Genomic DNA, 11,784 nt, shown 5'->3' on the forward strand with positions numbered 1-11,784 from the left:
GATACATAGGCAAGCAATTTGGCATATGGTTCCAAGCAATATGAGATACGAAATCAGAGCATCGTGACACTATAGTTAAAATTACAACCTATGCAAGCAATGTGCGAAACATAGGGAAGCAATCTGCAATACATAGGCAAGCAACTTGGCATATGGTACTAAGCAATATGTGATACTAAATCAAAGATAATCAAGCAATCTACAATACATATGCATGCCAGGTGGCAGGTTAAGATTGAATCTGCTCCTAAATCTAAGGGTTAACATTGGTGGTACATTGTCATTTTAACACAAACCATTAGAAATATTCACTTCATGTTGTCTATATACACACCGTTATACTTCATTGTAGGTCATATATACCTCACTATAAAAAATATTGACTTTACTATAAAAAAAATATTCACTTCATACGGTCTTAGTTCAACATATGCACCGTTGTACTTCACTATAAGTCTCAGTATACCAACCGTTATACTTTATTATAGGCCATATGTACTTCACTATGATATATGTTTACTTCGCTATATTCACTTCATACTATCTTAGTATAAGCCATATACTTACGCGTTGTTATACTTCACTGTTAGTCAGATTTACTTCATTATAACAAATATTCACTTCATATGAAGCTGAATCAGATTCGAATTATGCTTCGTCTAGAATTGGTATTGAGTTCATTTGATTGATTGAAGACTGGCATGTGTGAAATAGCAAATTTACAGATCATGAAATTAACAATTGATGATGGAGAAATCAGCTCTTGCATGAAGAATCTGCAATTGACGATGGAGATTGTTGAGCGTGAACGTGATCGATGTAGATTGTATAATTGACTAGGGAGACCACAACACATCAGCATGAGTGATTGAGAAAGGAAACATCTCAGCGTTAGCGATGGAAATCTGTAGAATCTACTTGAGTATAGCGAATTTGCAGATTGTGAAATCAATAATTGACGATGGGAGAAATCAGTTCTTGCGATGAAGATTATGCAAATGACGATGGAGATTACTGAGCATATGTGATGGAGATTACAACAAAACAGTCTGGGAGCAGGAGGAGATGATGGCGCATATGATGGAGATCTTGCTAGTGCCTGCGAGAGGAGGTGGAGCCGTGCTCCGCGAGAAGCAGGTCGGAGGAGGCCACAGAGGATTACGGGGAAGGCAGCCGCAAGAGGTAGGCAGGAGGAGGGTGTCGCCGTAGAGGAGATGGAGTCGTGCTCCGCCACCTCCTTCGTGAGAGAGGGAGAGAGTATGTGTTTGTGTGTGTACATGTATGTGAGAATATGGGAACAAGGTTGATTTGTTAAAATACTCCTATGCAGTTTTTATTAATTAAAAATGTTTACTTATTTTAGTCATTGAATTAAAATAATATTTGGCTAATATTTGTTCTTTAGTTATACATTTAAAATTAGTTTATATAATAAAAATAAGTATTATTATAGTATTAAAATATTTATCATATAAAAAGTATTGTATATACAATATATTCAACATTAAAAATTATTAATAATTTCATAATATATTATACAGAAAATTATGTATATATACTATACATAGTGGGTTTGTTACCTCTGTACGGTGCCCCATGTAAAATAATCCATTTGCCCAACAAAAAATCTCATTAGTAGACGACAACGGTTTTAATTGAAAATTGGTAGAGTATAGATGAAAAAAAGAAGATAAAATAAGTAATTAGGAAAGAAAAATAATAAATATAAATAACGTATGGGAAAAATAAAGTAAATGAGTAATAAATTGAGTCACTTCTCATTTTTAGTATTGTGCCTAATTTTAGTGGTTGAATAGAAATGAAAAGATGAAACTATTTTTTAGGATGAAACTATTTTTTTAATAAAGGAAATATAATTTTAAATTTGGCACTTTAGAAAAAAAGTTTTTCAACTGTTCGAATTCAAAATAAGAGCATCTAACAACAAAATCGATAATGAGTGAAGAAAATCTTGATGATTTTTGAAATTCCAAGTCAATTTTAAAAATTTTACAACACTAGTGAAAAATACGGAAATACAACTTACTACACCGAAAAATATCAAAAATATCAATTTTTCGCTATACCGCAATTTTCGGTACTGTATGATACTGTACTAAAAGATTTTGGTACGGTAAATGAATCAATTTTCCTATAACGCGGTATATCGAATATTCAGTATATATCGTAGATCAGATATACCATGGTATACCGAATCCCTGGTGCATACTGAAAATTCGGTACATGTTAAATATTATATATGTATTTACTCTCTCCATCCCACTTAATATGACACGTTTTTCTCTTTAGTTTGTCCATAAGATGACACATTTAATTTTTTGTGAACCATCTCTCTCCAATTAATACACTCAATCACTTTTTATCAATTCTATTAAAATATTTATCTTTCTTTCGCTATCTATTTTAATACTTACACACATCTTTTCTCTCTCCAATTAAACACATTAACCAATAGCTCTAAAAATCTCGTGACAGATAAGAAATGTATCATCTTAGTCAAGACGGAGGGAGTGTATTATATTTATAAAATAAAATTCAAAAGGAAAAATCTCTGAAAATTCTACAAATATATATATAAAATAGAATTTTTTTTCATAACTGTATATATAATAGAAGTGCGGTACCACAATAACGGTAAGGTAATAGCATAAAAAATAAACCATATCGAATTTTCAGTATACCGCGATCAATATGCTATTTTATCATATTGTAGTTTTCGGTACAATATGCGATCAATATGATATTTTGTCATATTGTAGTTTTCGGTACGATATGCGATATGACATTCTCAGTATAACGCACCGTACCCACCCCTAGTCCAAACACATACTTCAAAACATGGAAAAATCCTTATCAAAAATTAAAGAATTAAATTCAAATTACTCAAGTAAAATATTTAGGCCGAATTTAAGACAATTTCCAAGCAATCAAGCATGAAGAAACCTCAATCATATAACACCAAATCAAGCATATACATAGAAATAGCAATCTCCAATTCACGTAAATTAATAGCAGGAAAGGGACAATAAGGTCGAGCAAAATGCCACTTCTCTAACCATCTCCCATGGAAAGGGCAGATTTAATACGGCACAATGTAGTCGGTCGGTTCTAGTCTAATAACCTTTTTTCAAGTTAACTTAAGTTGTATAGAAATGAGAGTAAAATCATGCCTGCAATGAAACAAATATCAGTCCTATCATCCAACCAAACGCAACAAACCAACCCCCACATCTTCAGATCACGAACAAGAGTTGAGATAAATTGGTATTGTACGGTCCGAATTCTTGAAGCTTTGAACAATAAGCATATATACTATATCAGCTCCAGATACAAGGCTTCTTGCTTGCTGGTTAGACCCAATTCATCAAAAGTTGAGGGTCTCTCTCCATCTCCTAAAGCACGTCGAGGATATGACCTCACCTGAAAATAAAAAATACCAAACATTCAAACGTTCGGAAGTTATACATTCTTATATTATGGACTCTCTCTGGGAAAACAGTGTGACAAAAGTTTTACCAATCTATAGCTGCCAGGTTTGACCACTCTGCCAATATCAATGTAGTCAAATAAACTCTGTAAAACAATAAACTCAAGTGAGCTAAATAGCTGCAAATGAATTTAGTTCAGTGCAACCAATCGAGATGTACAATACATAATTTGGTTAACAAGGACACTGGATGCAATAACTTTGCCAAAAGGCAAAACTACAATGATATAAATGAAACATTCTATAATAATATTATGCACATAGCTAATCCAATCAAACATTTTTTAAAATGTGAACCATTGACCTCACTGAATGCAAACTTGGAAAAAAGGTAAAACCATTTAATAAAATGAAGTGTATAAAGATGAATGGATATATGTGCAGTGGTTTTTACAATTGTATTCCCACTATACATGACCTTAAGAGAAGAGGTGAACAAATGTGAGGGATCTTGGGATACACAGATCTGAAATGATCACTATAAATTTCTTAAAAAATTTCCTCAGCTATTAAAGATATGGTTTGTTATCTTCCAAACCTAAATTTAACCAGATATAAACCAATAAAAGAGTGGATTTAAATCTCATTTTCATCTGACAAGATTCCTTTTGGGTATGTATATACTACACATCGAGATGTGAAAACACGTTTGCAATCTGCGTTTAGCACCTGATATTTTAGCCCAGGGAGAGCAGATATACAACATATACCTGTAGCTTGTCTGACTTGAGAAACCGTCGTCCCCGCCTACTTCCATCAGGCATTCGCACAAGGAGGGTTACAGCATTCTCATCATCAGGAGTTGGTTCCCCGGGAAGGGATGCCTCTTTTGCAGCTAATTGTCTCTCATTTTCCTGGACAACAAGAAGACATGCATTGTTCAGGAAATAAGCACTTCATACCACCAATAGTAATGTGGTCCAATTTAATGAGATAACACCATACAATCACTAGGCACAACAAATATGGAGCTCCAAACCTACAGGTGACCACTCTGTCATTTTTCTGCAGTCTCACAACTTTGGATGTATATAAACATCTGGAAGATTCGAAGAGAGAAACTGCCTCTACCCACTAAATGAATCTTCCTAATTCCTAAGCTTAGCCTGGTGCCTAAAGTGCAATTTTAGGCAAAAATATGTACTCCCTCCATCCCCCATTAATGGGCACCGTTTGACTTAGCGTGGGTTTTAAAAAATGTAGTGGAAAAAGTTAGTGGAATGTGGGTCCTACTTTTATATAAAAATTTTATAATAAAATGTGAGTGAAATGAGTTAGTGGAACGTGGGGTCCATTACTAAAAGTAGTAAAAAGTAAGGGTGCCAATTAATTGGGGACGGACGAAAAAGGAACTTAGTGCCAATTAATGAGGGACAGAGGGGGTATTTTGTAAGCATATAAATGAAACATGCTGTAAATCCTTAAAACCACTATTAATTCAAGACTTAATTTTCTGCAGGGTATTTGTGTTGGGGCTATAATTTTCAAAACACCATCACAAAAGCTAGCATTGCAGATAAGAACAACAGAAAGACTCCTTGCCAGACTAATAAGTTGGCAATTAATGTAAGGGTACAATTCCTAAAACAACACAAAATTTACCCAAATTTTCAACTTTCACACAGATTTTTAATACATTGCAATTACAAATCAACCTTTTCATGGTTTTCCAATCACAACATTATCATTTTTTTCAGCAATATAACGATGGTGTTTCACTTTTCAAACAGCCTTGCTTTGATGTCGGAAACTTCAATGATATATTAGGGATGTGATAATTTCAAAAGAAATTTTAAAAGATGGTGTAGTTACACAATTTTAAAATTCGGGCAAAATTTGCGAATACGGATTAATGTAGTACTGCTATATACAGCAATAAACCCATATAATCATTCCTACGAAGGATCCATTCACTGAACAAGGCTGCATGTTCCAGTTGAACCTATATATAAAGTGACTCTTTTCAATGTTTTGTGACAACAACAGAAAAAGAATGCAACCATTGAGATTGGTCTCATGCTATTGAATCGGGTGTATATAACTATGTACTACCTTTTCCATAATTTGTTACGATGACATAATAAGTTGATAATACTGGGCATAGTATTTTTAAAGTAGCAGACCAGATGAATTATTTTTTGAAAGAATTTTTGGCCTTATTACTAAATGTACAAATAGAACTAAAAGCTAGCAGAAATTATCGAGTAATAGAAGATGAAAAAGTAAAGCCTGACACAAGATAGGAAGGAGCACATAACACAACCGACAACATAATATACATATCCAACAAACCATGAAACAAAGACCTAGGTTTCATCAAATTCATTTAGCTGCACATGCAAACATATTTTAGGTCATGGAAAGATGAGATAGGCTGGAGAGGTGGAGGCTGGGTAAACAAGAACTAATCAGGCATGCTAATCAATTCTCACTGCAAGGGGTCGCGAAAGAGGCCACTGTAGGATGGATGGCCGTCTGGATTTCTGATTCTAGTGCTGTGTGTCATAAAAAGTATGTAAGATGTTTTCTCATCATTAGTGAGTCAGTGACAGAGAGCCATGATCCAATACTATGTTGATAAAACCTAAAAGTCATACGGGACTTCAATGAGCACCCTTCACAAAAAACTAATAACAGGACATAACTGAACCCAAGGAAGCATATCAGCTCTATAGGTGCCTAAAAGCTCAACTAACGATAAAAAATTTCAACGTATATACCTGTTCCTCTTGCAACTTTTTGCGCATTGCTTCCCCCCTGAGTTTCTCTTCTGCCAGAGCAGCTTCAGCTTCTTCTTCGGCCTTCAATTCCTTTTCTCGGTCAGCTTGTAATGAAGCAAGATATTCATCATCCTAGACAGAAAAGCATGAATTGTAATCAAACTATCAAAGCCCTGAAAACTAGCTGGTGCTAAAAGCATGAAATGTTAACCTGTTGCTCTCGTATCAAACGCTGGGCAGTAAGAGAAGGTGATGGAGGACGAGGTATAGGCCTGGGGTAAGGACCCACAGAGGTGCCTAAACCATTCTGCGATAGACGATGAGGTGCTAAAGGGAAATTATAACCACTTCCTTCAGGGATACCACCAAACATCGCCGCTTCAAGCATTACAGCTTCATCATGTTCCTCGGATGAAATGCCTCCCCACTTTAATTATGCATAGACAATAGAACAAAATAATTGTCCCCATATGCATGTTAGTCCATTGAAGACTACATAAAGATACGAGTTAAAGAGTTAAGAATTTCAAGAGTTATATTGTCACCTCATCGGATGGAAATTCATTTCTAATTTGGTGGGAAGGGGGGACATAATTTTCTTGTAGAGGACTGGAAGGTGGTGTATCGTCAATTTCTTCACTATGTTCAGAAGTACCAACAGGGGTTGAAGACACACGTCTCCTCCTACGTCTTATAAGTGGTAGCTCTTCCACATCCTCAGCTTCATTTGGCAAGGTTGTACTTCCGACCTCCAATTGGGGTTGCCTGCAGATACTAATTTCTTATCTCACTCCAGGCAACAACATTATTATTATGTGCAGAATCTTAACATGTAGACACTCATGCAAAACTGTAGTGTATCAATCTCGTTTGTAACAGAAAGGCTCACCTCCCATTTGCAGATAATCTCCCTATCTCATCTGACACCCCTGGTATCTGAACCACTCCAGAGGGTGTAGCCTTCCCATCTTGTTCCCTGAGAGCTTTTTCCCGCTCTGCAGTCTAGTACCGCTTTCCCATTAGCTGAGCAGCAATAGAGTTAGAAAAATATAGCAAATAGAAGAAGAGAAAACCTGCAATGATAAGGAAACGACATGATCAAGCTCAGTATCTTCTGAATGGGACTGTGTCGGTGCAGGAGCAGGATTGATAACATCCTGCATCAGAACAAAATATGTCCAGCAGTGATTTATTGCACCATTCAGTAAATATACCAACTCATAATTTGCTAAAATATGGTACCTGACTTGACATTCCAGCCTCCTGCTTGGAAGCCTCAACGGCAGCACGTATCATTTCTTCCTCTATATCATTTCCATAGTCAGGCACGTCAAAAATAGTTGGAGCACTTGGTTCAGAAAATCTGGAACTATTTTCAATCCCATGTGCAGTAGCACATGTAGTTGGTAAAAGTGGAAGCGATTTGTCATCATCTTCATCCTCTAATATGACTGTTCCATGTACTTCTGTTCCATGTTCATGCATAGATTCAGTTACATCTTCAATGATGGGAGCACCACCAGAACGGCCAGTCTCATCTTTCACCTCAATTGGGATCTCCCTCACCTCTCTTGGATGTGATACAAAGGGTGACCTATTTGAAGCATCACCCCTGTCAAAAATACTTCTAGGGAAGTTGGGATCGAGGAGTGAGAATGGATTTAAATTTCTCTCAAATGGTAATAGGGAAGGTGGAAGTCTATTGGACTCAAATGGCACCGGATCATCTATATCCATGTCTTCAGCTCGAGAAGGCGTAAAAGATGTCGGTTGAGCTCTGTATGCAGATAAAGCAAGCAATTATCTTGACCATAATGAGTAATACTAACTTTAGCTTTTAAATATCTTTAATCAAACAGAACGACAGAATAGACAAGTTACGATGAAGCAAGGTGGAGGCACTAACATGTTTCTATCCCCTTCTGTAAAATGGGCATTGACAGCTTCATTGAGGTTTCCTAGATGCTCCTGCTCAAGCAAGACAGGAGAATGAAACAAAAATGACAGCAGCATAATTTTAGAGAACAGAGAGTAAGCTCCTTGAACCAATTTAGGAAAGTCAGATAGTTGGCATCCAACAAATGATAAGTGAGAAATAACAGAATACAGAAACTAGAGTTTCTTAAGCAAACAGTTTAAAAGCATTATGGCAAAAATGAAATAACAGGAGCAAAATAGTAGGTAGATGGTTCCGCTGTGGAAGGAAGTGCCTCTATATGAAATAGCTTTTTGGTAGAAAAATTTGAGTTTCTTCATGATAGTAGTCAAGGAAAAATACTTAGCTCCTAGATTGATGCAGCAGGGATAGATAAGAAGGAAACTAGCAGATTTTAACTTTAACCAATATGCATCTAACAGGAATATAACAAAGAAGAACGTGAAACACAAGCTGAGTAGTTGCCTGGTAAAATTTCTTGATTCACCATTCACATTACATATTACTCACTCCGTTAAGACAAGAAGATAAAACAGCTAAGTTTGGGGGGATCAATGATAAACTTAAGCTAACCCAGCATCTAATCTAAGTCTTCTACATAACTAATTAAAGCTGACAAATATAATAACAGAGATAGTGAAGTAGCTAGGATGAGACACTGATCAACCAAGCAAAGCTTATGCTGTAGTGAATGGGGCAAATAGATAATCAGCCCTCGGCCCTTTGACTAAACTAAAATGATATATATGGAAAGAGCTATTGTGTAAGAAACATGGTTGCTTCAATGTGTTCAATATCAACTTTTGAAGCTAGCAACTAATTTTTACTATCCTTATATAGCCATATCTTCTATGTTTCATCTATCACCGGCATTTTCTTCCTGAATAGGTATTAGGAACAAACTTTTAAAAATAAATTGCATCATTTGCACCAATATTTCAACAGCTTCATTATTTTACTTCAGTAGGTGCCATAAACATAAATTCATTGGTATGTTGTGCATAATTAGCAAAAATCACAACACTTCCAAGACCTACCAGAGTACTTACATGCTGATATGATATTTCCAATATAGCATGTGTTTCTTTCTTGGTGCCATAAGGGCTAACTGATTTCACAAAGAATTAACTCTAAAGTCTAAATTCTAAACCACCTTCAACACAGTTTATTTCACTGCATCAGCGCCTCCGTCATGCTTACCACACAGCAAGTTTTAGCATAAACGAAGAATGTTGGTTTTCTTATGTGTAATAACTAGCAAGTTACAAATACCTAAGATCTCCAAGCTCACAGATTCAGATTGTATTCACTGTAAGAGCAATTAAAATGAAATCCGAGTCTAAATTATTCCATAAATGCATCTCATGTAATTGGTTTAAAATAAAAACAAAAGAATCCAATGTTTCCTATCCCATAGAATCCATCACCAATACCAAAACCGGTATCTTAGCGAGTAAAAAAGGTTACTGATTCAGACAACAATACACTGATCAACAATTAAATTGCTTATAAAATAACCACCTTAGTCACTAAATTACAATATAAAACCACTCCCAGCAATACAACAGCAAAAAAATTAGCACGTTAGTTTTCCTAGAACAAATTAGTCTCAATCTACTCAATTTCACAGTAAAATAAAAATCTGAACAAAAGAAAACCCTAATATACTAACCCAACATATATACAAATACATTCGCACAGCTTGCAATCAAACAACACCGCCTATTGTCGATCAGATGAAACATTCAAAAAATTGGAAAACATAATCGCATAAACAACACTAGCACATAACATAAATTTGTAGCACTAATTTACACTAAAAACTACCTCAAGTTTTTGTATAGCGGTGGCTTCATCGACGCCGGTAATGCTCATGAACGTTTGAATAGCTTCTTGATCAGTCGCCATTTTTCCTGATTAATTCTTAATTATTTCCTGCAAATTTGAGGAAAATGGAAACAGAGTTTGCGTGAGAACTGAGTTTTGTGCGTGATAGTTATATATATTTTGTTAAATTTTTAGAAGAAATACGGAGATACTCAGAAAATATATGTGGGCTGAGCTGTCATTTTTGCACCGATTGAGGGGTGTTTTGGGAAATAAAAAGATGATGGTCTTTCTATATCTATCCAAATCTAAAGTGCAAGTTTGATGAAAAGTCCTTAATGCCCTTTTTGGAGGAAAAATGGAAATATAAGGTGTCTTCTATTCAAAAATAATTTTTTAAAGGCAAAAACAATAGGACAAATAATAGCCCAATAAAATGCTAACTTCTTGAATAAGTTTTAAAATACATTTAAATAGTGCACTGCCATTAAATTTTTTTATAATTAAGTTATTAAATTTATATATTAATTTGACTTATATTTGAGTTAAATTGGAATTGTGCTAGAGAGTTTAGTTTGTCTTCCATTTATTTAGGTTAAAATTGAGATTTAATCATTATTGCAATACTTTTTCTCCGAATTAATTCACAAGCTAAACGGCAACACATATATGTAATACTTACAATTTCCATCCTATATTTGCTCAATTAAAGTTTTTAGTTCTTATATTTTAATTCGCCTCTAATTAAACAATACTACTAAGTTTATAGATTAAACTAAGGAATAAGATGACATTATATATATTTAAATTAAATCTAACTTATAAAGTTTGTATAACTTCTTAATATAAAGAGTAGTGTAAATTCTCACATTATTCAAAACAAACAAGATGCATAAAATATTATCATTATTTTAAGTGATAGTAGTAATTTACTTTTTATACGTATATGTGGCGGGAAGTAAGAAATTTATTCTTTCCAATATAAAAAATTCATTTAGTCTTTGGCAATGTATATTAAGTTATGCTATGGTCTGAAATTAAAAGAAAGAAATAAACAGTCAACTAAAATGTGATTATTGGATAATACAAATTTTCTAACTTGACTTCTCAAAAGAAGTTTTAAATTTATATGATTTAAATTATTCATATGTTTAATGTGGATATGTTTAATATTCCATATATTTTTTTCAAATTAACTTTTTTATAAATTAAGCTATTAAATTTATATATTAATTTGCCTTTTATTTGGATTAATGACTTGCATAACACTTTCAATAAACATCTTTACTCACACATATTTTCTTTATTTGTATATCTTATTCTAATTAATTCATACTCTTAGATCATTAGTCACACATCTTATTTTTGTCATTAATTTTATTGTTTTTACTTCACTTAGATTATAAATTAAAATTGCATAAATATTTCATTCACTGGGGAGTAGTAAATTTTTCATTTTGAATGAGACAAGATAAGTACATTTCTGTTTTTTTAAATCTCCATATTGCTTTCAATTCTTATTTTCTATATATTTATTATATTTTATACTACCTCCGTCCCCAAAAATTTGTCCCACTTTGACCCGGTACAGGTCTTAAGAAATTGTAATGGAAAGTGAGTTGAAAAAGTTAGTGGATTGTGGGACCTACTTTTATATATTAGTTTTATAATAAAATATGAGTATGGATGAGTTAGTGAAATGAGACAAATTTTGGGGGACGGACAAAAATGGAAAACTGAGACAAATTTTCAGGGACGGAGGTAGTATTTATTATTTGAAACTCTTATGTCCC

The 11,784-nt window shown here is 34.1% G+C and overlaps 1 protein-coding gene across 1 annotated transcript; it reads right to left on the reverse strand.

Moving 5' to 3' along the window:
* Positions 1–2,955: 2,955 nt before the first annotated feature.
* Positions 2,956–10,158, reverse strand: LOC121753912 (plant UBX domain-containing protein 8-like). Its single transcript, XM_042149204.1, has 11 exons — positions 9,992–10,158; positions 8,135–8,196; positions 7,471–8,005; positions 7,302–7,385; positions 7,118–7,230; positions 6,774–6,993; positions 6,440–6,655; positions 6,229–6,360; positions 4,219–4,362; positions 3,538–3,594; positions 2,956–3,441 (listed from the first exon to the last, which is right to left on the reverse strand). The coding sequence occupies exons 1-11, from the start codon at positions 10,070–10,072 to the stop codon at positions 3,334–3,336; spliced, it is 1,752 nt and encodes a 583-aa protein (XP_042005138.1). The 5' UTR covers positions 10,073–10,158; the 3' UTR covers positions 2,956–3,333.
* Between the last annotated feature and the right edge of the window lie 1,626 nt (positions 10,159–11,784).

This window comes from Salvia splendens, chromosome 11, assembly GCF_004379255.2.
Source record: "Salvia splendens isolate huo1 chromosome 11, SspV2, whole genome shotgun sequence".
Classification (NCBI taxonomy): Eukaryota; Viridiplantae; Streptophyta; class Magnoliopsida; order Lamiales; family Lamiaceae; genus Salvia; species Salvia splendens.

What these genes read in the sequence shown, in the direction of transcription:
- LOC121753912 (XM_042149204.1), bottom strand. Translation starts at nt 10,072, where the DNA reads ATGGCGACTGATCAAGAAGCTATTCAAACGTTCATGAGCATTACCGGC. An exon ending in ATGAATTTCCATCCGATGAG is followed by an intron (nt 6,656 to 6,773) that starts GTGACAATATAA and finishes GCATAATTAAAG; the next exon opens with TGGGGAGGCATTTCATCCGA. An exon ending in AACCTGGCAGCTATAGATTG is followed by an intron (nt 3,442 to 3,537) that starts GTAAAACTTTTG and finishes TTTTATTTTCAG; the next exon opens with GTGAGGTCATATCCTCGACG.